General features: G+C 37.7%; 1 protein-coding gene and 1 long non-coding RNA gene across 4 annotated transcripts in view; one reads left to right on the top strand and one right to left on the bottom strand.

The window, feature by feature from the left end:
* Window positions 1-27763, bottom strand: part of CFI (complement factor I) — a 72338-nt gene that overhangs the window by 44287 nt on the left and 288 nt on the right. The window contains exon 1 of one of the 3 annotated variants that reach the window (XM_007999528.3): window positions 14750-15109. The exons of 1 other annotated variant lie outside the window; for it this stretch is intronic. In XM_007999528.3, coding sequence (XP_007997719.1) covers window positions 14750-14806 — 57 coding nt within the window. In that variant the 5' untranslated portion in view covers window positions 14807-15109. Of the gene's footprint in view, window positions 1-14749; window positions 15110-27763 lie in introns of those variants that run through there. One more of the 3 variants, XM_007999527.3, reaches the window with a different exon arrangement.
* Window positions 248-26417, top strand: LOC119621502 (uncharacterized). The gene is made up of 3 exons (XR_005238069.2): window positions 248-284; window positions 16501-16673; window positions 26311-26417. It is a non-coding gene; the product is annotated as an uncharacterized lncRNA (long non-coding RNA).

Genomic DNA, 27763 nt, shown 5'->3' on the forward strand with positions numbered 1-27763 from the left:
TGCCCATTTTGCATTGTACCTGGGAGCAGCCCTGCTTTTGACATAAAGTGATGCCACAGATACCCCACAAACTCCTTAATCAGCAACCATTCTATTCAGATTAAAAAGTAGTTAGGGAGAGAATGTTTCTCTGGTAATACCTAACAATGAATTGTTCCAATTCACATAAGAAATTTGATAAGGTCTTTTGTTGTTTTTATTATTTTAAAGATAAATATTCATCTTTTTTCCAGAATCAGAATGTTGTTAGGAATTGTGGGAAGATGACTGTATGCTGTGGTCAGGTAGGATGGATTCTTGCGTGCTAATTTTCAGTCTCTCTAAAAACATGGAAATATTGTTTTGGGGTCAACTCTATTATTTTTGTCTCAGAGATTAAAAAGAAAATCACTTGTCCAGTTTTCTGGTCTTGTTTTTTTGTTTGTTTGTTTGTTTTTGTTTTTTTCATAATGAATGTAAGATAGCTAATAGATTTTTTTGAATAGGAAACATAGAGAATTGTTCAAAGAGGTTCAAAAATGTGCCTGTAAAAATTACATTTCCTTCCTTTCCTTATCCTCTCAATCCACTCAGGCCCCATTTCAGAGGTAACCACTTAACAGCTCTTTGTGAGTCTTTCCAGAGATCATAAATGTATACATGAGCCTATGTTACTCTCCAATCTGCACCCCAACATCAGTGCATTTGTAACTAGTGGCCCTATAATCAGCCCCCAAAGGGCAGTTAGTTTCTCATGTTTTACTATTATAAATAATGCTATGATTAATCTCCTTATATAATACACATCATTTCTTACATATGCTAAGTATATCTGCCAGATACATCCCTGGAAGTGATATTGCTGAATCAAAGGAATGAGTACTTTTAATATCCTGAAAGATATTGACTAATTTTGCTCTACAGAGGTTGTTTTAAATTGCATTCCCATCATAAATATATGAGAATATCTGGTTTCCATACTCTTGACTACAGAGTATATATTATTAAACTTTTTAATCTTTGCCAATTTGATATGTAAAAATGTTACCAGAGCACACTTTTACTTGCATATTTTTCCTATGAGTGAAGTTAAGCATCTTCAGTATGCTCAAATTTTAAGAAAGATTTTTTCTTCCTTCTTTACATCCTAACCATATCTTTCAGTGATATAGATTTTTTCTTGTTTTTTTGTAGTAACTCTTTATATATTAAAGAAACTAGCAATTTATCTGGAATACGAATTGCAAAAATTGTTTGTGTACTGACAAATGGCAAGTTTAGTGTATTTGTCCCACAACACAGACACTTTTAAAACAGCCCCATACAAGAAAATTAGTTTTAGTAAAAATCATGAAATGAAAGGAATAATGAATTATGAAGAAAATGCAAACAGTGAATATTTTAAAATGGAAATTCAGATATATAATCAAATCTGTAAAAAATTTAAAAAGTAAATTTAAAATACATATTACAGTACGAACAGCATCCAGCAAGGCAAAATTCATATTTGACATTTAATACAAAATAGTAGGCATCCGAGAAGTCATAAAATATGACCCATGATGAGGAGAAAAAACAGGCAATTGAAACTTACCCAGAATTCTAAAACAGATGTTAGCATTAGCAGGCAGGGAGATTAAAAAAGTTATTATAACTGTATTCCACATGTTCAAAAATAGAGACACAGATGATATGAAAAAGATCTAAATTGAACTTCTAGGGATAAAAACTACAATACACTCGATGGAACCAAAACCAAATCAGATATGCAGAAGAAAAGACTGGGAAACTTAAAGACACATCAATGGAAACTATCTACAATATAATTTTAAAAAATAAAAAAATTAAAGAATAGAGTGTAAATAAACTGTGGGGCAACTTCAAGCAGCCTAGTACATCTATAATTGGAGCCTCCAAAAAAGAGGACAAAATGAAGGAACAAAAAACATATTTGAAGAAATAACGGCTGAAATGTATCCAAATTTGAGAACAAATGGGGAATGAACCCCAAGCAGGAGAATCATGAAGGAAACTCCACCAAACCACGTCACACTCAAATTACTTGGAAACCAGTAACTAAGAGAAAATCTTCAAAAGAGTCAAAGAAAAAAGACACACTATGTACAGAGAAACAAAGATAAGTATGACATTTCTCATCAATAATGCAAATGCGAAGACAACGCAGCAACATTTTTAAAGTACTGAAAGAGAAAATTCGCAATCTATAATTCTATACCCAGCAAAAATATCATTCAAAAATTTAGGCAAAAGAACAACCTTTTAAGACACACAAAAGCTGAAGGAATTAGTCAGCAACATACCTGCACTACAAGAAAAAGCAGAAGGAAAATTATCACAGAAGGAAATCTGGATCTACACAAATAAATTAAGAATACTGGAAATCTTTGGGAGTTTTTGATTTGGTAGGAAGATAGTCTTTATCTCTGTTTTGCAATTTTTCTTGTGGTATCTTTGACTTTGCTATTATGGTAATTTATTGGCCTCACAGAATCCATAGGAAGTATTCCCTCCTCTTTACCTTTTGAAAGTGTTTGAGAAAAATCAGTGTTAATTCTCTTTATATGTTTGGTAGAATTCACTAGTAAAGCCATCTGGTTACAGATATTTCTTTTTTGGGAAATTTTTAAATTACTGATTTAATACCTTTACTTGCTATATAGGTCTGTTCAGATTTTCTATTTCTTCTTGAATTAGTTTTGGTGATTTGTGTGTTTCTAGGAATTTATTAATTTATCTAGGTTATCTAATTTGCTGCCATATAATTGCTCATAGCGTTCTCTTATCATTCTTTTTATTTCTGCAAGATCAGTAGTAATATCTCCAATTTCACTTCTGATTTTAGTTATTTGTATCTTCTCTCTTTTTTCTTTCTCAGTTTAGCTAAAATCTGACAATTTTGTGGCTATGTCCAAAGAACCAACTTGTGATTTCATTGATTCTAATGTCTTACTATATATATATATTTTGTCTCTACTCTAATCTTTATTATTTTATTTATTCTACCTTTGGGTTTAGTTTGCTCTTCCTTTTTCTAAAGAAGATGTGCTTCTTAAGTTGTAAAGTTAGGTTATCAATTTGAGATCTTTACTCTTTTTTAAAACATTTAAGTTCAGGGTTTGTTTTATAGGTAAACTTGTGCAGGTTTGTTATATAGGTAAGCCTGTGTCATGGGGGTTTGTTGTACAGATTATCTTATCACCCAGGTATTAAGCGTAGTACTCATTAGTTATTTTTCCTGATGCTCTTCCTTCTCCCAGCCTCCATCTTCTAATAGGCCCAGTGTGTCTTATAGGCCCCTCTATGTGTCCATGTGTTCTCATAATTTAGCTTCCACTTATAAATGAGAACATGTGGTATTTGGTTTTCTGTTTCTGCATTTGTTTCCTGAGGAAATGGCCTCAGGCTCCATCCATATTCTTGCAAAAGATATGATCTTGTTCTCTTTTATGGCTGAATAGTATTCCATGGTGTATATGTACCACATTTTCTTTATCCAGTCTACCACTGATGGGCATTTAAGGTGATTCCATGTCTTTGCTGTCGTGAATAGTGCTGCAATCAACATATGTGTGCATGTATTTTTAAGATAGAACAATTTATATTCCTTTAGGTATATACCCAATAATGGGATTGCTGGTTGAATGGAATTTCTCTTTTTAGGTCTTTGTGGAGTTGCCACACTGTGTTCCACAATGGTTGAGCTAATTTACACTACCACTAAATGTGCATAAGCATTCCTTTTTCTCCACAACCTCGCCAGCATGTTATTTTTTTGGACTTTTTAATAGTGCCATTCTGACTGCTGTGAGATGGTATTTCATTGTGGTTTTAATCTGCATTTCTCCAATGATCACTGATGTTGGGCTTTTTTTCATATGATTGTTGCTGCATATAAGTCTTCTTTTGAAAAGTGTCTGTTCATGTCCTTTGCCCACTTTTTAATGGGGTTGATTTTTCTTGTAAATTTGTTTAAGTTCCTTTTAGACACTAGATGTTAGACCTTTGTCAGATGCATAGTTTGCAAACATTTTCTCCCATTCTGTAGTGTGTCTGTTCACTCTGTTGATAATTTCTTTTGCTGTGCAGAAGCTCTTTAGTTTAATTAGATCCCATTTGCCAATTTTTGCTTTGCTGTGATTGCTTTTGGTGTCTTTGTCATGAAATCTTTGCTCATTCCTATGTCCAGAATAATATTGCCTAGGTTATCTTCCAGGGTTTTAATAGTTTTGGGTTTTACATTTAATTCTTTAATCTGTCTTGAGTTAATTTTTGTATATGGTCTAAGGAAGGGGTCCAGTTTCAATTTTCTGCCTATGGCTAGCCAGTTATCCCAGCACCATTTATTGAATAGGCAGTCCTTTCCCCATTGCTTCTTTTTGTCAGATTTGTAGAAGATCAGATAGTTCTAAGTGTTCAGCCTTATTTCTGGGTCCTCTATTCTTTTATAATGTAGGCATTTATTGCTATACATTTATCTTTGATAACTGCTTTTGCTGCCTGTCATATGTTTTGGTATGTTGTGTTTTGTTTTCATTTATCTCTAAGTATTCACAATTTCCCTTGTGATTTCTTCTTTGACCATTGGTTGCTTAAGAATGCGTTGTTTAATTTCCACGTATTTGTAAATTTTCTAATTTTCTTTCTGTTATTGGTTTCCAGCCTTATTCCACTGTGGTTAGAGAAGCTACCCTGCATAATTTCAACATTTAAAAAATTTATTGAGACTCATTTTGTGACAAGTCTTATATGGTCTATCTTAGAAACTGTTCCACGTGCACTTGAGAAAAATGTATATTCTGCTATTATTGAGTGCAGAGTTCTATATATGTCTAGTTATTAGGTCTACTGGGCTTATAGTGCTGTTCAAGTTCTCTATTCCTTATTGACCTTCTATTCATTATAGAAAGTGGAGTATTGAAGCTTCCAACTATTATTATATAATTGTCTATTTCTGGTCAGGCACAATGACTCACGCCTGTAATCCCAGCACTTTGGGAGGCCAAGGGTGGATCACCTGAGGTCAGGAGTTCAAGACCACCCTGGGCAACATGGTGAAACCCTGTCTCTACTAAAAATACAAAAATTAGCCAGGTGTGGTGGTGCACACCTGTAATCTCAACTATTTGGGAGGTGAGGCATAAGAATCACTTGAACCAGTTGCAGTGAGCTGAGATCATGCCACTGCATTCCAGCCTGGATGACTACATCTCAAAAACAAAAACAAAAACAAAGCACAAAAACAAGAATTGTCTATTTCTCCCTTTTATTCTGTCACTTTTCATTCATATCTTTTGGGGCTCTATTGTTTAGTGTATAATATTCATAATTGTTATATATTCCAGAAGAATTGACCCTTTCATTAATATATCATGTAATTTATCTCTTGTAACAGTTTTTTACTTAAGGTCTATTTTGTCTGGTATTAGTACAGACACTTTAGCTCTTTTTTGGTTGTTATTTATATCTTTTCCATCCTTTATTTCTTTGGACCTAAAGGGAGCCTCTTTAGACAGCATATAGTTGGATAATAATTTTTAAAAACTTGATTTTGCCAATCTCTGCCTTTTGATATTAGAATTTAATCCACTTCCATTAAAGTAATTGTTGATAAGAAAGGACTTACTCTTCTATTTGCTATTTGTTTATTGTATGTCTTATACTTTTTCTGTTTCTCATTTTCTCCATTACTGCCCTTTTTGTGTTTAGTTGATTTTTTCATAGTCAATTACTTTGGTTCCCTTTTTATTTCCTTCTGTATATATTTTTTAGATACTTTCTTTTTGGCTACTATGGAGATTACAGTTAATAGTGATTACATTTATAGTAATCTAGCTTGAATTGATAATAACTTGGTTTTGAGAGCATACAAAACTCTGTTCCTATACTGCTCCATCCGCTCTTTTATGTTGTTATTGTCATATGTTACATCTTTATATATTGTGCACTGTTAACACAGAATTATAATCGTTTTATATAGTTGTCTTTTAACTCATGTGGGAAAGGAAAAGAAGGAATACAAACCAAAATAATATAATACTGGTTTTTATATTTACCTATGTAGTTACCTTTACTGGAGTTCTTTATTTCTCGTATTACTTCAAGTAACTGCCAAATGTCCTTTCACTTCAGTATGTAGGGTTCTCTGACTTGTACTGTATTTCTTTATTTTAACTTAATTTTATTTTAGAGACGATCTCACTCTGTTGCCTAGGTTTGAATGGAGTGGTGTAGTCAGAGCTCACTGCAGCTTTGAACTCCTGAGCTCAAGTGATTCTCTCACCTCAGCCTCCCAAGTAGCTGAGACTACAGATACATGCCACCACACCTTGCTAACTTTATTTTTTATAGAGATGGGCTCTTGCTGTGTTTTCCAGGCTAGTCTTGAACTCCTGGGCTTAAGCAGTGCTCCTGCCTCATTCCCCTAAAGTGCTGGGATTACAGGCAATGAGCCACCACATCCAACACTTGTAGTGCATTTCTTGTAGGACAGGTCTATTAGTAACTAACTCCCTCAGCCTCTATTTATCTGTGAATTTCTTCATTTCTCCTTCATTTGTGAAGCATAGTTCTGCCAGATACAGAATTCTTAGTTGACAGTTTTTTACTTTCAACAAATAAAATTTTCATCTGGCCTCCATGGTTTCTGATGAGAAAGCTGCTGCTAATCTTATGGAATCTCATGACTATGTTGTTTTCAAGACTTTCTTCATCCTTGGTTTTGACAATTTGATTATAATGTATCTTGGTTTGGACCTTTTTGTGTTTATCCTTCTTGGATTGCATTGAGCTTTTTGAATGTGGACAGCCATGCATTTGATCAAATGTGGAAAGTTTACAGCCATATATTCTCTCTTACTTTCTTATTTCTCCTTCTGGGATTCCCATTATATATATATTTTGGTATGCTAGATGGTGTCGCACAAGTCTCATAGGCTCTGTTCATTCTTTGTCATCCTTTTTTCTTTCCGCTCCTCATACTGGATAATTAACTAAATGGAGTGATCATCAAGTTTGTTGACTATTTCTTCTGCCTGCTCAAATCTTCTACTGAAACCTATTAGAAAATTTTTCATGTTTGTTATTGTGCTTTTTAACTCCAGAAATTTTGTCTAGTTTCTTTTTAAAATTTCTATTTGTTGGCCAGTCACAGTGGCTCATGTCTGTAATCCCAGCACTTTGGGAGGGTGAGGTGGGTGGATCACTTGAGGTCAGGAGTTCAAAACCAGATGGCCAACATGGTGAAACCCCATCTCTACTAAAAATACAAAAATTAGCTGGGCGTGGTAGTGGGCACCTGTAATTCCAGCTATTCAGGGGGCTGAGGCACGAGAATTACTTGAACCTGGGAGGCAGAGGTTGCAGTGAGCCAAGATTGTGCCACTGCATTCCAGCTTGGGTGACAGAGCAAGACTCTGTCTCCAAAAAAATTCCATTTATTAATATTCTATATTTGTTTATACATTATTATCAGGGTTTCTTGTAGCTCTGAGCACATTTAAGACCGTTGAAAAGTGTGACATTGGCAAGATGGTGGAACAAAATGTCCCAGCACTTGTCTTTCCACAGAAACACCAAATGTAACAACCATCTACGAATAAAAATACCTTTATGAGAGCTCCAGGATCAAGGTGAGAGGTTATAGCATGCAAGTAGAAAAAAGATATGAGAAAATATTGAAAGGGTAAGAAAACAAGTTTCACTTTATAGAGTCACCCTTTACCCTACACAGCAACACAAAGAAAGAGATTCCTTTGGATCATGAGCTCTCTTGTGGGGGAAAAACAGAGCAACCCTGCCCCTGGACACTGGCATCAAGACTGTCCACCCACGCAGTGACAGTGGCACCAGGCCCACTGGTAGACCCAGGCACCAGGCTCACCCACACATGGTCTCAAGCAACAGTGTTTACATAGGCCCCACCAGCTGGCCCACCCAGAATCTCTGGCTAACTGATTTGTGAAAAGCTTTTTCTGCAAAAGTCAGTCTGTAAAGACTGAAAGAGGTGGCTGCTGCTTCAAATATCCAGACACTAATACAAGCTACAAGGATTATGAAGAAAAAAGACACCATCCAAGGAGCAAATAAAGCTCCAATAAGTGACTCAAAAGAATTGGAGACCTACAAATTGCCTGACAAATAATTCAAAGTAACATCTTAAAGAAGCTCAAAGAGCTATAAAAGAACACAGATAAACAACTACACAAAATTAGGGGAAAATAATTCATGAGCAAAATGAGATATTCAACAAACAGAAACCATAAAAAAGAACCAAAGAGAAATTTTGGAGGTGAAAAGAATACAATAATGGAACTGAAAAATTCAATAGAGAGTTCGAACACCATACTTAGTCAAACAGAAGAGAGAATCCGTGAACTCAAAGATAGGTTATTTGAAATTATATGGTCAGAGGAACAAAAATGAAAAAAAGAATTAAAAAGTATAAAGAAAGACTACAGGACTCATGGGATACCATCAAGCAAACCAATGTATGCATTATGTTATTTACAGAAGAAGAAGAGAAAGGGAAAAGGAAAGAAAGCTTATTTAAATTAATAATGCCTGAAAACATCTCAAATCTAGGGAAGCAAATAGACATCTGGATTCATGAGCCCCAAAAGGATCACGAAGATATCTAACCTAAAAAGGTCTAGACTGAGACACGTTATAATCAAATTGTCAAATGTCAAAGACAAAAAGACAATTTTGAAAGAGAAAAGCAACTTCTCATATACAAAAAAAAAAAAAAAAAAAAAAACCCTATAAAACTATCAGTGGATTTATTCTTCAAATTTCTTCTTCTTTAGAAACTTTGCAGGCCAGGAAAGAGTGGGATGATATATTCAAAGTGTTGAAAGGAAGAAATAACCCCCAAACCACTGCCAACCAAGAATATTACACCCAGAAAAGCTACCCTCTAAAAATGAAAGAGACATAAAGACTTTCCCCAATAAACCAAAACAGGAAATACATCACCTGCCTTATAAGAAATGATAAAAGGTTTTATTCAAGTAGAAATGAAAAGACGGTAAACAGCAACATTAAAGCTGCAGGATACAAAATTAACATACAAAAATCATGGTGTTTCTATACACCAATAATGAACTGTCCTAGAAAGAAATTAAGAAAACCATCTCAGGCCAGGTACAGCAGCTCATGCCTATATCCCAATGCTTTGAGAGGCCCCACGGTGGGAAGATCCTTTGAGGCCAGGAGTTCGAGACCAGCCTGGGCAACATAGCAAGGTTCCATTGCTACAAAAAATAAAATTAGTTGGCATGGTAGTGCGCTCCTTTGGTCACAGTTACTTGGGAGGCTGGGGTAGGAGGGTCGCTTGAGCACAGGAGGCCAAGCCTGCAGTGGGCTATAATTTGCCATTGCATTCCCACCTGGGCAACAGTGCAAAACCCTGTCTTTAACAAAACAAAACAATCTAATTTACAATAGCAGTTAAAAGAATAAAGTACTTAGAAATAAATTTAACCAACGAGGTGAAAAACTGGTACCCTGAAGACTGTATAACACTGATGAAAGAAATTAAAGTAGACACAAAGAAATGGCAAGACAACTCACATTCCTTCACTGAAAGAATTAATATTGTTAAAATGTTTATGCTATCACAAATAATCTACAGATTCAATACAATCTCTACCAAAATTGCAAAGGCTTTTTTTTACAGAAATAGAAAAAATAATTCTAAAATGTATATGGAATTTCAAAAGACACTGAATAACCAAAACAACTTTTTGAGCAAGAAGAACAAAGCCAGAGGCATCACACTTCCTGACTTTAAATATCACAAAGCTGCAGTAATCAAAACAATATGGTACTCTCATAAAAACAGACATATAGATTCATGGAATCAAGTAGAAAGTTCAGAGATAAACCCATGCATAGATAGTCAACTGCTCTTCAACAAGGAAGCCAACAATGTACAATGGGTGAAGGACAGTCTTTTCAATAACTGGTAATGGGAAAACTGGAAATCCACATGCAAAAAATGAAATTGGACCCCTATATTATCCCATACACAAAAATCAACTCAAAATGGACTAAAGACTTACACATACACCTGAAATCATAAAACTTTTAGAATAAAACATAAGGAATAAGCTTCTTGACATTAATCTTGGCAATAATTTCTTGACTATGATGACAAAAGCACAGGCAACAAATGCAAAAATAGACAAGCGGGACTACATCAAGCTAAAAACCTTTTGTACAGCAAAGGTTACATTTAACAAAATGAAAAGACAACATATAGAATGCAAGAAAATATTTGCAAACTATACATCTGGTAAGAGGTTAATATCTATCTAAAATACATAGGGAATTCCTACAACAAAAAAACAAATAGTCTACTTTAAAAAGTGGACAAAGGAGCTGAATAGACATTTCTTCAAATAAGATATGTAAATGGTCAACAGGTACTTCAAAAGGTGTTTAATATCACTAACCCCATTAGGGAAATGAAAATCAAAATCACACACCAGTTAGGATGGTTATTGTCAAAATAGCCAAAGGTAACAAATGTAGCTGAGGATATGGAGAAAGGGAAATTCTTCTACAGTTGTGGAAGAATTGATAAAGAAAATGTGGTATATACATGCAATGAAACATTATTTGGCCTTAAAAAAGAAGGAAACCCTGTCATTTGTGACAATATGGATGAACCTAGAGGACATTAATCTAAGTGAAACAAGGCAGGGACAGGAGGATAGATACCACATAATACCACTTACATTAGGAATCTAAGATAGTCAAACTCATGGAACCAGAGAGTGGGATGGTGGTTGCCAAGGACTGGGTGAGGGGGAAACAGGGAAGTACTAGTCAAAGGTATAAATTTTCAGTTATGCAAGATGTATAATTCTTAGAGATCTACACTACAGAATAGTGCCTATTGTTCATAATACTGTATTGTATACTTAAAAATTTGCTAAGAGCATAATTTCTTTTATGTTAAGAGTTGTTATATGTACACACAAAATAATAAGTAAAGAGGGTGACAGGAAACTTTTGGAAGTGGTGAATATGTTTATGGCATATGTTGTGATATTTTCACAGCCATATATTTATCTCCAAACTCAAACTCATCAAGTTATGTACACTAAATATGTATAGTTTATTATATGTCAGTCATAACTCAATAAAGCGTTTTTCTTTTTTTAAAGACCATTAAGTCTTTGTGAGTCCAAAGTTTGTGCTTCTTCTGGAACAGATTATATTCATTTCTTCTGTAAATGGGCCATACTTTCTCGTATTTTGCATGCGTCATAATTTTTAGTTGGAAACTGGATATTTTGACTCTTATAGTAACTCTTGAAATCAGACTCTTCCTTCTACGTGGGGTTTGTTTTGGTTGCTTGGTGTTTGTTTGATTACTTCTAAACTATTTTTGGTAAGTCTATTCTTTATCACATGTGGTCTTTAAAGTCTGTTCCTTTGACTTATATTCGGTTAGTATTTAGACAGAGATTTCCTTCAATGCAAGAGGAGAGAGAGAGACAGAGAGAGAGAAGAAACCCAGAAAAACAAATCAAAATCTCAAAATCTCTCCCAGTCTTTGCAGATTGTTTGTCCTGGGCACTTATCCAGGCCATGTACAACTCTACATTAGCTTTCACTTCATACTTGGACTGAACCTAGACATCCACCAGAGGTGCAGGCTCAGAGTCTTCTGAGGTTTTCCTGAGCATGCATCCTGCCCTGAGCATGTATGTGGCTTCCTAAACTCTCCCAATACACACAGGCACTTTTGAATGCCCTAATTTTCCATAAGATCTTAGCTTTTCCCCATGCTTTGGTGCTCTCTTGTGTACCTCCACTGTAATCCTTTGCCCCAGACAGCTGAGATTGCTCATTAATCTTACAGTGCCTGTCCTTTGCAATACTAACGCTTTTCTGCTCTGAGTTCTGAGTTAGATGAAACCAAGACAAGTGCCTGGGGTCTGTCCTTCAGGTAGGCTTTAGGATAGAAAAGACAAACACATTATTTTTGAATAAGGTCTTCTGTGTTCTTTCTAGTGCTAGGGAACAGGGTCCCTCCCTGAGTGAGAAACATAGATAGCTACCCTTCAAGACCACTGCCAAATCAGGGAGTGTACAGGGTAAGGACACAAAGGACACATGCACAAAATGCCACAAAGCTTTCCTACCATTTTTAGTTGCCTGTTCCTTCATTCAACATTTGCTTGGGTGCTATAAACCTTTGACTGTTTTCCACAGTTCTAAATAAAGTTGGTTCTGACAGCTTCTCTTTGGTTTTTGTGGAAGTGGATTTTTGGTTTTTGGTTTTGGTGGATCTGCCTACCCTGCCATTTCCACTGCCATCACTTGCACTGTATACCCTCCTGTGTGCCCCCTTCGTTTCCAGGATGTTGTCATTCTGCTTAACATTACCCCAGTTCTTTCTCTCTAAAATGCCACCCATATATGCCTGAGTTTTTAACAAAATTTTAGGGTAAAATAAAATTTAGGGTATCAGTTGGTGATTATGTCACAGGACAATTACAGTAAGTAATCATATCGACTGAAACATTTGGCTTCTGTTTTTGTTTTGTTTTGTTTTGTTTTTTGTTTTGACAGGATCTTGCTGTGTCACCCAGGCTGGAACATGGTGGCATGATCATAGCTCCCTGCAGCCTCAAACTCCTGGGCTCAAGCAATCCTCTTGCCTCAGCCTCCCAAAGTACTGGGATTACATGTGTGAACCCCCTCACCCAGCCAGTTTCCTTGTTGTTGAACATCCTTTGGTTATTCCTACCATCATAAGGCCCTATTCCTACCACCAGCAGCCACTCCCACTGTGCTACGGGTTTCTTTTTCATCTTTTCTGAATCCTCTAGTTTCCTCGTCTGAAGTTCAGTAAAACTGCTTTTCTTCTTTCACTATTCAGAGCAACTTAATTCTATCTCACTGCCATCTATCCCAGTCATTGACATCATCCACCTTAGCATCAGTCCATCAAGATGTTCTGATTAAAAAATAATAATAATAAGGAAGGGGATACTTTTTATCCCTTAGGCAGAAACTTACCCTCAGCTCTTAAAAATGTATCCCAGCTGCACATACTTCATTTCATTTTGAAAACTTAGATTTGTTTTAAAACTATATGAACACTAATTATATTGTCTTAAAGAGTAACCACTTAAAAATGGTTACTTCTTAGCAAGTAGAATTTAAAAATTCCACTTTCTTTCATAAACAAATATTTTAAGAAGTTCTGAAATTTTCATGAACTTGAGATTAACCCTTCTTAAAATGCTGTTTCTTAAAGCACTGAAGGCAACTTTGTTTTTGGAAGACTGTTCAATAAAAGAAAGAGGCTCTTTTCAGGAATAGAAAAGGGAGCTGAAATATTTCTTATTTTCAAAAAAGTAATTTTTCTAATTATAAAGTAATACACCTTTGTTTTAAATAAAAAAGAATAAAAAAAGTTTGAATTCTGAAATTCAGAAATGTATAAAACAGAAAATAGAATCACCAGTAATCTTATTAGCCAATGATAGCAACTATTAACTATTTAATACATACACTATAAGATCTTTTAGTCACATATATAAGTAGGTATAAGTATGCATTTATATATGTATGCATATAAACACACACACGTATGTGTGTGTGTGTGTTTTTCTTCAATAAAAATAAAATTGTAGTAAGGACTTTTTATTTAGATAAATTGTCATTTCAATGGTTACATAATAGTTCAATTTTGAATATACAATAATTTAACCAGTGTCTTATTAATAAGCATTTAGTTATTTCCATTTATTCTCTATTATAAACATTGCAATGATGATAGCAACTATTTTAGAAGTTACAAGAATCTTAAAATGTGTTTTCTTAAGTAGTTTTCTTTAAATATTTTCTTCTACAAGCTGGCATTAAGACAAGATAGTTTTGGATTGCCACCAAAGTTGGCAATCATCAGTAAGTATCTAAAATGTTGTAAACATTTTTCACCTTAATAGATGACACTCTAACTTCAATACAACATGTCATTTCAGTTTCGAGTTCCTTTGTAGCCCACAAACCCTTCATTCTGATCAAATGAATTCATTTCTTTGGAGGGGCCTGGTGCGTTGCTGCCTTCCTATGGTAGCACTTGCTGCTTTTCCTGGCTAAAAAAGCGGAAATCACTCCTTTTTCTCACCACTGATCACATGTAATACAGAATTAAAGGTTCAGCTCAAATCCTACTTGATCCATAATCTCTTCATGACCTCTCAGCATGAAGTGATTTGTCCTCTCATTAAAGTCCTTTACCACATATTTGTAACACTGTTGACAATTAAATGTCTACTGTCTTGTAACTTGTACTTTTGTGTTTTCAGATGTTTCAAATTTGCTTATTATTTCCCCTTTCTATAACTATAGAGTGTACTAAAAGGTTATTGAAGGAAGAGATCAGTCTCACTGTCTTTCTAGTACTGTACCTTACACACAGGAGGAACTTGGTAAATATTTTTTATTTACTACAATTACAATAAATCACAGCCTTGTATTAGTAAAACTCTTGTTCAGTGCAATGCCTCTGCATATATAAGCACATAAAAAGAGCTATTTTTTAAAAAAACTATTTTATCAAGATATTAACATAAAACATTTGTTGCTGACTATAGAGTGGCATGGTTGGTAACTGAACTATGTAATATTTAAGTCAAAATTATAAATTTAAGATTATTTTATATATTTTTACAACCTTTAAACTATCAATTAAAATTGTTTGCATAAAGATTGAATTGCTTACCTTGCAAAAACTTAAGTGGAAGCACAGAAATAACAGAAAAACATGAAGAAGCTTCATGTTGGAGGTGTTCGGGGTCTTTGTCTCTGCTGAGAACTCTTTTCCACCCCAGGTATTCTTTTGAAATTTAATTTTTAACCTCTGAAAAAATATTTCAAAAGAACAAGCCTCCTAAAGAACTCTGTACTTTTGAACTCCAAAAGAACTTGGCTGAAATCCAGAGAGATTTACCGTAACTGAAACCAAAAAATGGCCTTCCCAGTAAAGAACAGAGGGAGGTGACCAATAGGAACTTGTTTCCACTAGAAGAGACTGATTTCCTTCCACCCTGTTAGTGAGCAATGACTCAATTCTCTATTCCAGGGAAGACAGAAATTATATTGGAAGCAATATTTTTTTTTTTTGTAAAATAAAAATAAAATTCTTTAAACTTAAGGTTGAAGACTAGGAGACAGTAAGAATAAAAGCAGACCATAGCAAAGGCTGCAAAATACATTTAAAACTCTAGAAACCAGCTTCTTTACCATGTATTTGTTGTGCTGTGATCAAATTTTATTTTTGGAGTATAAGAAATTTCAAAAACAGGTATTCTTGTGCCAGTACCAACTATCATGCAGGATTTCTCTATTTATGAAATAAATCTGTGATAGCAGAAATGCTGACACAATTGGGTTCACCAGAAGCAGACTTGAGACAGTGAGCATGAGGTACAAGTGTTTGTTAGGGATCGATACCCGTACAAGCAAGGGAGGGGAAGCAGGGGTGAGCAGAGGGAGAAGTTGAACTGGAGTAAGTGTGACCTGTCACAGGGCCCCTGATTTCAGTATAAATGGCTGGGCCATTACATTCTGCCTTGCTCGGTCCCCTACTATATATTGCCCAAGAAGGGCATATATTTAGGTGAGATAGTTTTCTGTAGCTAAGGCAGACATGGAAGGATCTGACAGTTATGTGCTATCAGGAGGAGGTATCTTCTGACTACATTCTTTACAGCCAGGTAGCAAGACCTTCCTTGACAGGGGTTCTGGGAAACTCATCTCTGTGTCTTTCAGAGTACATACTTGCACCTTTTAGATCTATGTTCCATATATACTCCAGGAGTGGCTCCTTAAAAATTTCAGTGGGCCTCTATTCTTGAGAGAAAACTTAGAAGAGGAAGTGAATGGGAAAAACTACAGCTCCCACCCTTGCAGTTGATCTTGGGGCTGTAGCTGATACTCACCCTTGGCCCCCTTCCTATCCATTTTAGATTCCCTTTACCCTGACCTCCCACCTTTGCTGGTCTCGGAGACTTACTGGATGACATGACCCACAATCTCCTTCACGAGCGGTCTAAGCCCCTGGTTACCTTTTGTTTCTCAGGCAAAAGTTGCCATTTGTATCCCTACTGTCACAAGAGCAGGCTGGACATGGTGGCTCACTCCTATAATCCCAGCACTTTGGGAGGCCAAGGCAGGAGGACTGCTTGAGGCCAGGAGTTTGAGATGAGCCTGGGCAACACAGGGAGAGGTTGAGGCTGCAGTTAGCCATGATTGCACCACTGTACTCCAGTATGAGTGACAAAGAGAGAGCCTCTCTTAAAAAAGAAACAACAACAACAAAAACAACAAAAAAGAGGTACCCCAGTAGGTTATGTGGGTTCTACACATCTTCCTCCCTGCCCACGTTATAGTAATAGCAGCCCTACCTCCTCGGAATGATCATGGTCAATTACCCTTGTGGATTATGATTCTTTCTTTCTTGTTGGTCCCTAGATACAAAGAGCTCAGTGTACACCAGGCAACAGCTCTAGTTTATAATTCCATGGGACTCTTGCTTGTCCCTGGTGAAAGTATAGTCCTTTGGAGACCAAGACAATGAACGCTGCAGAGTCTACAATTGTGGAGACAAGATGCACAAAGTTCCCAATTGGTTAATGGGGGTGATGGTAAGTGTGGTCATTCTTGCCTTTATTCCTTGGTTCCCAGGCCCACGTATTCTTCCTATTGGGAATACAATGCTATATGAAAGTCTTTGATTGAATGTATATACTGCTTCCTGGAGGATAGCACCCCATTCTCACAAAGTTTGCATTTAACTGGCACCTCAGCTCTGCCCTCAGCAGCCCATTCCAACATTCTGTAAGTCCACCAGCTTCTGAGTGGTGTGGTATGTGATATGACCAGGGGATTGCATGATCACAGGCCCACTCCTGGACCTGCTTTGCTGTAAAGTGGGTAGCCTTGTCTGGCAGGATGTGATCTTTGGTAGATAATTAAGCACTCTATAATTCTCTGGATTATGGTGCGAACGGAGGCCCTGCAGGCAAGAAAGGCACACTCATACCTCAAATATATGTCTATTCCTGTAAGAATAGACCACTGACCCTTCAAAAAGTGAAAGAATCAGATGTAGTTAACTTGCTACTAAGTGACTAGTTGGTCTCCTTGATGAATTGTGCCATCTTGTGGGGACAGTATTAGTGTCAGCTGCTGTCAGGTTGGGCATTTGTTAATGATGTGAGCTAGATAAGCCTCGGGGTCCATACTATTGGTGTCATGGGTAGCCTCTATCTCTGCTACCATGGGCACTTCATTCTTGTGCCCATTGTGCCAGCACTGGGGTGGCTGATGACTGAGACTCAGTCATTTTGGCTCAATAATTTTGTTGGGCCAAATTGGCTGAGCCATTTTGTTGGATATTTAGTGCCTTTTCTCGGTAGATGCTTTCTGGTAGGCATGAACATGTGATACAAAGATCTTTACACTTCATGCCCACTCCTGTATGTACATGCATCCATTCTAGATTCCCTTCACTCTGACCTCCCACCTCTGCTGATGTCAGTGACGTACCTGATGACATGACCCACAGTCTCTTTCAGGAGTGGTCTGAACCCTTGGTTACCATTCACTTCTCAGGGTAAAGTTACTGTTTGTATCCCAGAACTTTTTGCTCTTGATCTTTGAATATTTTCCATTTCAGGAACAAAAGGAAATCACTATTGCCTGTGATTCTACATAAAGTCTAGCCTCAGGCCACCTCCCTTTCCACACAAAGTGGATGACCAGGTGTACCACCTGCAGCTCTGCCCTTTGGGAAGACTTTCTCTCACCACTGTCTTTCAAAACCACTCCAAAGTGTGGCTGTAATGCAGCCTCTATTTTCAACTTGTACCTATATACCAAGCCAACCCATCTGTAAACAAAATGTGACCTTTTCTCTCCTCCTTCAGCTGGTCATACCAGATTCCCCAGGAAGCTATAGGTGTGAGATGAGGAAGCGGCATGAGTGCAACTGTTTGGATGCTGGGGACAGGGGCAGTCTGGCCTACCTGCTACCTGTTTATGCACCTTGCTCATACCTCTGGTCCTGTTTGTGTTTGGCTCTGGATATCACACTTCTATCTTACAATACATTTTTGCTAGGCCTGCTTTGTGGGTCCATTTGGATCCAGAGAATAACAGGTAGTTCTGGCCATATGGTGATGTAGTGTCCTGTGATTCATTATTCTGCATTTACCAGGAACCAGTAATATACAAATTGGTTTTCAAAAGACATACAATTCTCTGCTGCAGATGGCATGGCCTTGCTCCAGAACCCTGAGATCCTATATTGTGGTTCTCCCACACGATCTTCCTCAAACACCTCACAGCATTTTTCCCTCATCACTGAGACTTCTGATGCTATACAGTCTGCTGGACCACTGCAGAAACGTTTTCTGCTTTGGCAGCTGGAGCAGTATTCCCTAGTGCAGAATATTCGCTCCCAGCATCCAAAAAGTCTCATCAGGTTTTGTGCTTCCTTCTTTGTTAAAGAAAGTACAAGATATAAAAATTTGTCTTTTACATTAGAGAGGATGTTCCAGCAGGTTCCTGAACACTGGTTTCCTAAAAATTTTACTGATGTGCCAGGCTTTATTTCCTACTCTCTGGAGCACATGTGTCTTACCAAAGTATTTATCATGCTACTTCCTCATCTCCTCTGATCAAAGTAATGCTATCAATGGAAAAACAACCATGGTGACTTATGGAAAATCCAGATGATCCAGATCTCTGACTATTATATTATGTCAGAAGGTGGAAGATAAGGCCTGGGAAAAACTTTAAGTGTATATGTTGCCTGTTCCATGTGAATGAGGACTGTTTCTGATCCTTTCTGATTAAAATGCCCCCTCTCTCTTGCTCCTACTCCAGCCACGTAATGTATGTGCTTTCCATTTGCCTTCTGCCATGATTGTAAGTTTCCTGAGGCCTCCCCAAAACCTGAGCAGATGCCAGCATCATGCTTTCTATACAGCCTGTGGAACCATGAACCAATTAAACCTCTTTTCTTTATAAATTATCTAGTTTTAGGTATTTCTTTATAGCAGTGCAAGAATGGACTAATACAGCAGTTAACAAAAAGAAAATGTAAAGTGCTCATGAGGACTGAAATTTTATTCAGTTTAAGTCTCTTTCCTCCTATGATCTCAATGAAAATAAATATAAAAATAAAAGTAATTCCACTGTACCATTGAAAAATGAAGAAGGATTCATTAATAGGACATAAACAGTGAGGAATTACTAGAATACATATAGTAGACAGGAAAAGATTAACTGCAAAACTTAAATGAGCTTAAGAAGTGTCAAATTCATATAGGTGACAACAAGGTATCCAAAATACAAAAGACCACAGAATAAATAGAAACAGTAGAATCTGAGAGAAGTGATGGACTAAGTAATTAATAAATAAAGGGAAGAACATCTGAGCCAGTGGCCCACACGGGGGCAACTTGAGAATTTACTCCAGGCTAAAGCCTACAGTAAGGCTCTCTGTAGCACATGTTCTAACCCAGAACCCCTTGAGTGGACACTAAGGCAGAAGTAGAGAAGCATTCTAGACGACACCAGCCTCCATCAAGTTGAGGGAGACTCTGCACTTAAGAGGCAAGCCATAGGCAAACCCTGAGGCCTCGTATCCCACCCTTCTCCTGCAGTCATTGAAGGCAGACTTCTATAATCAGAATCTACAAAAACAGAAGTATAGCACAATAAAAAGAAAAAGACCAACCTCACTTATGAATATAGACGCAAAAATTCTAAACAAAATATTAGCAAACTAAGTAGTATTCAATAGTCTTACCGTTAATAATACTTACTTGACAACACATATATATATATATGGAGGTTAAGGCAAACAAGTAATTATGCCAATGTCATAAGAATTTCAGGGTAAGACAAACACAAGTTTAAATTCAAAGAAATGGAAACCCTGTAGACTTAACTTTGAATTGGAAATGTCACTATGACCCCCAGTTTTTTTTCTTTCTAAAAATAATTACCTCTTAGTTGTCCATTGTGTCCATTGATAGGGCCTAGAAGTCCTAACAATCCAGAAGCAGTGAGCACTCCTTAGTGGCAGATTGTCTTCTCTACATACCATTTTCCATTTTAAAAAACAAGGCTCTTTGGAGAAAGTGCAATTCCACATCTGGGGCATAAAATGTAAAAGAAATATTTTGTACCGGAAAGCAAGGAAGCCATCACAGGCTAGTTGGTGGTTCTGAAAGACTTGAAGGGGCTCTCACAAGCCAAAGATTAAATATTTTAAGCATTGCAAAGAACAATGATAGCAAAAAATTGAAATAAAAAAGGAAATTTCTTTATTTCAGTTAATAATTGCAAAAGAAATGATAGAATTATCGTATTACTATTTTTCACTACCTTATGAGCCAATGGACCTAGTGATGATCACCAACAGCTGCTAAAACCATTAGGTGAAAAGCTGGCAGGGAACTCTAAGAGGTGGATGAGGCTGATAACACTGATCCCGCTGACTGATATCATCCCCAAAGAGAGACAACCAGACATTATGTGCCTCTTCATGGGACAGTAGGAAGTATTCTTGCAGAAGAGAGAAAAAAAAAAAAAAAAAAAAAAAAAGAACCTGAACACAATCAAGTCTGTAGATCTCACTATCAATTAACTACCAGTTTATGGGAAATACAGAGGATAGAAAAACAATTTATACCACCACAAGGATGTAATCAGTGAGAAAGTGGGAAATTCTACATGACAAAAGACTCAGTTTTTTCAACAAATAAATGCCAAGGGGTGGGGGTGGGGGGGGAACAGGGAGAGGAAACTGACATAGAATAAAAGAAAATTAAGAGACATATCAATAAAATACAATGGATGGCCCTTGTTTGGATCTTCATTTGATTGATCCAACTATTAAAATATATTTTGAAATAACTTGGGAAAATTCCACATGGACTGGATATTCGCTAATACTAAGAAAATATTATTTTTGTTAGGTGTTGTAATGGTTTTGTGCTTATGTTTTTAAAAAAGTCCTCTGCTGGAGATTTATGAACAGAATGTTTACTATAAAACACTCTAGCTATAATAATTTTAATAATAACAGTGAGGAAACGGAGGAAAACATTTGCAAAAGGTTGAAGGTGAGTGTTGTATAGAGAAAGGTTCATTATGTTGTTCTATCAACTTTTGTTTATGTTTGAAATTTTCATAATAAAAAACAAATAAAAGAGAAAGTCATGAGTTCACATTAATATTTACAATTAATGGCACCTTGACTAAGTACTTTTTTTTTTTTTTTTTTTTTTTTTTTTTTTTTGAGACGGAGTCTCGCTCTGTCGCCCAGGCTGGAGTGCAGTGGCGCAATCTCGGCTCACTGCAAGCTCCGCCTCCCGGGTTTACGCCATTCTCCTGCCTCAGCCTCCCGAGTAGCTGGGACTACAGGCGCCCGCCACCTCGCCCGGCTAGTTTTTTGTATTTTTTAGTAGAGACGGGGTTTCACCGTGTTAGCCAGGATGGTCTCGATCTCCTGACCTCGTGATCCACCCGTCTCGGCCTCCCAAAGTGCTGGGATTACAGGCTTGAGCCACCGCGCCCGGCCAGTACTTTTTTTTTTTGAGATGAAGTCTTGCTCTGTCACCAGGCTGGAGTGCAGTGGCATGATTTTGGTTCACTGTAACCTCCGCCTCCCAGGTTCAAGTGATTCTCCTGCCTCAGCCTCCCGAGTAGCTGGGACTACAGGTGCGTGCCAACATGGCCAGCTAATTTTTGTATTTTTAATAGAGATGAGGTTTCACCATGTTGGCCAGGATGGTCTCGATCTCTTGACCTCGTGATCCACCCACCTTGGCCGCCCAAAGTGCTGGGATTATAGGTGTGAGCCACAGTGCCCAGTCTTTCTTTCTTCTTCTTTTTTTTTTTTTTTTTTTTTTTTTTGGTGGAGTTTCGCTGTGTTGCTGGAGTACAGCGGCGCGATCTTGGCTGATGCTGACTACAACCTCAGCCTCCTGGGTTCAAGTGATTCTCCTGCCTTGGCCTCCCCAGTAGCTGGGATTACAGGCCCATGCCACCAAGCCCAGCCAATTTTGGCATTTTTAGTAGAGACAGGGTTTCACCATGTTGGCCAGGCTAGTCTCGAACTCTTTACCTAAAGTGATCTGCCCCCCTCAGCCTCCCAAAGTGCTGGGATTACATGCCTAGCTTCGGCTAACTACTTTTACAATTTTGTTCTAATATAAAAATTTTCAGCCCTATTCCTAGCCAGCAGCCCTCTTCGCTGCCATTAGCAATACAGTCTCCCAACTTACAATGGTTACACTGAATAATTTGTCTACTTTACAATGGTGTGAAAGCAATAAGCATTCAGCAAAACCTGTACTTCAAATTTTAAACTTTGATCTTCTCCCTGGCTAGTGATACGCATGCAATATTCTCTTATGATGCTGGGCAGCGGCAACAAATGAGACTTTCCAGTGTGCTGTGCTGCCAGATAGTTTTGCCCAACTGTAAGCTAATGTAAGTGTTCCAAGCACCTTCAAGGTAGACTAGGCTAGGCTATGATGTTCAGTAGGTTACATGTATTAAACGTATTTTCTACTCAGATATGTTCAACTCATGATGGGTTTATTGGGATATAACCCCATCCTAAGTTGAGGAACATCTGTATCTCCTTACTGGGTATTTTAATTAGATGTCCTAACCTTTCACTAAAACAACTGGATGGACACCTTCTTAGGTCTTGAATACCACAACTAGACTGTACATATATACTTTCTTCCCTCCATCTCTTTTATATTTTCTTTGTCTTTTTGACCATCATTCTATGATCATTTGTTAATAAGTAGGTTTTCAAGGCATGAGCAGAAATTCAAAGCATAGAGGAATTCGGTTCCATTTAACAAATATTTATTGGGCATCAATTTTATTCCAGGCACTGTACTAAGTACTTAGGATACCAAAACAAAGAAGATGTAGTTCTCACTCTTCAGGAGCTTATAGTCTAGTGTGAGTTTCTGCAGATGTTATTAGGAGTCTAGGAGTGGTTACTAGGGATTCCAGAAGAGATTGGAATTTTTTTTTTTTTTTTTGCATTCTTTTGAATTTCTTTCTCCATGTAATGCCAAAACTTGTAGTGATGACTAGTGATCAAATAACTTTATTAGCAATTTTGCTAGAGGTCATTCACAAACATGACAATGCTCCACACAACTATGTTCATTTCACTGAGTCCATTCTCAGCTTTTGATGGAAGGCAAAGGGTACTGTTGATGACTGGTGGGTGTTGAATTAAGAAAGAGGGACAATAGGTTGAGGGAGAGGGAGAGACAATAGGTTGACAACATCAGCCTATCCTTCCTGATTTACATTTCCTGATCTTCCCTGGCCTCCCCTTATTCACAGTCAACTGACAGCTAATGAACTCTCCTGACGTAATAGATAATCAAAGATAATATTTTAAGGAAGGAATTTTAATGCCCCATAACTCAAATGCCTCCCTGTTGCTTTGCTAATGTTGTAAACATTGCAAAACATGGTGTCACGCACGTCCATGTGAAGAGAGTCCACCAACAGGCTTTGTGTGAGCAACAAGGCTGTTTATTTCACATGGGTACAAGTGGGCTGAGTCCGAAAAGACAGTCAGCAAAGGAAGGTAGGGGTGGGACAGTTTTATAGGACTGGGGTAAGCAGTGGAAAGTTACAGTTAAAGGTGGCTATCTATTGTCAGCAGAGGAGGGGGTCACAAGGTGCATGGTGGGGAGATCACAAGACTCATGGTCCAGAAAAGAATGTCACGAGGTCGGTCAATCGATCGGGTGGGGCAGGGCAGGAACAGGTCATAATGGAATGTCTAAAGGTTGGTCAATCAGTTAAGACAGCAGCAGGCTGTTTCACTTCCTTTGTAGTTTTCAGTTGCCTCAGGCCATCTGGATGTATGCATGCAGGCTTGGCTCAGAGGCCTGACACATGGAGCTTGTAGGTTAAAAGTCAATTGCATTTGAAGATATAATATAATTTTTAAAAAAAATTTCCTTGTTTAGTTTGCTTATTTTATACTTTATTAGCATCTGTGTTTTACAAACATGACTTATAGTCCAATGTGGTGATTTTTGAAGATGAACTGGGAGATGGAAGAGAATTCTAAATCTTAATAATTCTGATAAAGTTAGTAATGAAGAATCACAACTTATAAATGAAGCAATGGCTTCAGCAAAATTGAAAAGACACTTAACTGCAAACCATAGTAAAAGAGCAGATAATTTTATATGACCTTTGGAAACCCAGAGTAAAGAATGTATTTTTTCTAAGTGACCTTCAGTAAAAAGGTCCAGAAAGCAAGTTATTTAGCAGAACTTTTTGACCCAAAAAGGAAAAAGCCCCACAATTGATGGGACCTCATAATTTCAGTATGTATAATTACAGAGAGTAAGACGCCAGCATATGATGTAATGACAAACTAAAACGGTTTCACTTTCAAAGTTTGATAAACTGATGTGATTGATGACATGTCACATAATGCTGCATAGCATCAAAAGAACCTAACAATTTCTCATCCAGGTTGATGAATCAACAGATTTCAACAACAAATGTCATAGAGTAGCATTTGTAAGATTTATAAATTATGGCAAAATTCAAGAAAATTTTTCTTCTATGAAACACTGCTGCAAAGAAGCAAAAGTAAAGATATATTTATTGTCTTGTCTTCATATTGGAAACAGAAGGTACATTTTGGAAGAACTGTGTCAGTATCTACTTACGGTACCCTATCGAGGACTGGTTCCTTCAGAGATTTCAATTCTCATTAAAATCCTGACACATTCACAACTCACTGCTTTCTTCCCAGAGAGTGCTGGTGTCAGAAAGTTTTGGAGCAAAAATGAAAAAAGTTCTAGATGATGCTATGAAGATGACTTATCAAACGCAGGGCAATTCACTTCTAAATTTTTTTTTTTAACTATGTGAAAACCTGGACAAGGCCCATATAAATCTCCTTCTACATGCATAAATCTTATGGCTTAGCAGATCGTTTTGGGGGAAGCCAGCTGGCATGTCATGTCAGTACTCAAGCACCCTGTAAAGAGGTCCGTATGGCAAGGAACTGGGGCCTGGCAACAGGCAGCATCAGCTTGCTAGGTATGTCAGTGAGCTCCCTCAGAAAAGGATCCTCTAGCCCTAGTCAAGTCTTCAGTGGACTGCAGCCCCAGGTGATATCTTGATTACAACCTTATGAGAGACCCTGGGTCAAAATCATCCAGCTAAGCTGCTCCTTAATTTCTGACCTACAGAAATTATGCAAAATAATGTTTACTGACACTATGGATTGGAGTGAGAGAAACTCATACAGATTCTGCTCCTTAACAGGACGCTTGACCTAGAAAGTGAATCATAGAAATACATTCAAGAAAAGAGTAGCCTAGATTTTACCAAATTCTTTGAAGATGAAGAATGGCTGCAGAAACTAGCATTTTTTTTTTTTTTTGCATTTATATAAAGAAATGCCCAACGCTAGGTAATTTATAAAGAAAGAGATTTAATTGGCTTATGGTTCCGGAGGCTTTATAGGAAGCGAGGTGCTGGCATCAGTTTCTGGTGAGGTCTCTAGAAGTTAACAATCATGGCGGAAGGGGATGGGGAGCCAGCATGTCACATGGCAAGAGTGGGAGCAAGAGAGAGATGGAGGAAGTCACAGACTCTTAAAACAACCACATCTCAAGTGAACTGAGTGAAAACTCACTTATCACCAAAGGGATGGTGCTAAGCCACTCATGAGAATTCTGCCCCCATGATCCAATCACCTCCCACCAGGTCCCATCTACAACACTGGGAATAAAATTTCAGCATGAGATTTGGAAGGAACAAACATCCGAACCATATCACCTACTTAACAGACATTTTCATCACATGAACTAGTTGAACAAGGATCTTCAGGCCCTGGAGAAAATCGTTTTACTTCGAGTGACAAGATTTTTGGGTTTAAATAAAAATTGAAAATTTGGAAAAGTTGCATTGCAAAAAGGGATCTTGAAATGTTTCCACTGCTGCTTGGACTTTAGAGTAAGGAAGTCTCAAGTCTTACTGAAAACCACCAGGGGGAATTGCAGAACAAAACTGAACAGTATTCTCCTTCCCCTTGAACACAACTGTATGACTAGATGAGGAACCCTTTCCTTGAATCTTCTAAGCCTGAGCACCTGACTTTGAGAAAAGAGGAAGAACTTTGTGAATGTATGACTGTAGATATAAGATGAAATTTACTTATTTGTGTTTCTTCTTCTTCTTTTGATACAGATTCTCGGTCTGTTGCCCAGGCTGGAATGCAGTGGCGCGATCTTGGCTCACTGCAACCTCTGCCTCCCGGGTTCAAGCGATTCTCCTGCCTCAGCCTCCCAAGCAGCTAGGATTACAGACGCCCACCATCACGCCCGGCTACGTTTTGTATTTTTAGTAGAGACAAGGTTTCACCATGTTGGCCAGGCTGGTCTTGAACTCCTGACCTCAGGTGATCCGCCTGCCTTGGCCTCCCAAAATGCTGGGATTATAGGCGTGAGCCACGGCGCCTGGCCTGATTTATGCCTCTACAAGTTTTGGATTTCTGAGAAAGAAGAGCAGCTTGACATGTTTAGGACAGTAATAAACATTTTGACATACTTTTAAACTTCTTGTTCAAGCAAGCTTTTTCTAAGTTTTAAGAGTAAAGACAGAAATCATCTCATTTCAGTTGAAAATGAAATCTGTATGTGACAATCTCAAGTTCAATTCAGAACTGAGCAAATACACAGCAAAAGACAAGCAAAGGTTTCACACTAAATAGGTAATTTTCATTTTTTGTTTCAAAAATAATACACTTACACGTATATAGGCCCATAAAAAGATCAACATTCGCTAAAATCAAATTGCAGCATTTACTAAACTAAAAGAAAAAGAAAAAGTAAAGTTTCTTCTCTCATTTAGTTTGTTTGTTTTGAGACCAAGTCTTGCTCTGTCGTCTGGGCTGGAGTGCAGTGGCGTGATCTCAGCTCACTGCAACCTCCGCCTCCCGGGTTCAAGCGATTCTCTTGCCTCAGCCTCCCGAGTAGCTGCGATTACAGGCGTGCGCCACCATGCCCGGCTAATTTTTGTATTTTTAGTAGAGAAGGGGTTTCACCGTATTGGCCAGGTTGGTCTCGAACTCCTGACCTCAAGTGATCCATCCGCCTCGGCCTCCCAAAGTGCTGGGATTGCAGGCGTGAGCCACCGCGCCCCGCCTACAAAGGTATTTTAAAATCCCCCTAACAATAACCCTCTCAGTTAGATAGGTACCAAGTTCCACCCTCTTCTAAACACGATGTCAATATCAAGGTAAGGTCTCAGAGGGTTTGGTTGTAAAAGGCTCCAGCCAAATTTAATAAATGGGAAGTGACTACCTTTATTTGTGAGAGAAGCTTTGGAGAATGTGGAGGAAGCAGATGTCAAACATAAGGGGCTTAAGGCGAGAAGAGGCAGAGGAGCCTCCAGCACAGTCCGCTTCACATCCTGTCGGTGCTCAAAACATACTTGAATGAATACCCGGTACAAAAGATAAAAATGATGGTTTGGTTTTCTTTAAGACAGCATAGTTTCTTTAAAATTACACAAACACATGCATTGCTTTTTTCCCTCTAATTAGTGAGACCATAGCACAAAAGAACAAGCACAGCTGAGCGCTCAGTGGTGCGAAAATCAAAAGGTCGGGAAGAAACAATAAACTCAGACAAACGCTTCC

This window comes from Chlorocebus sabaeus, chromosome 7, assembly GCF_047675955.1.
Source record: "Chlorocebus sabaeus isolate Y175 chromosome 7, mChlSab1.0.hap1, whole genome shotgun sequence".
NCBI classification, from domain to species: domain Eukaryota; kingdom Metazoa; phylum Chordata; class Mammalia; order Primates; family Cercopithecidae; genus Chlorocebus; species Chlorocebus sabaeus.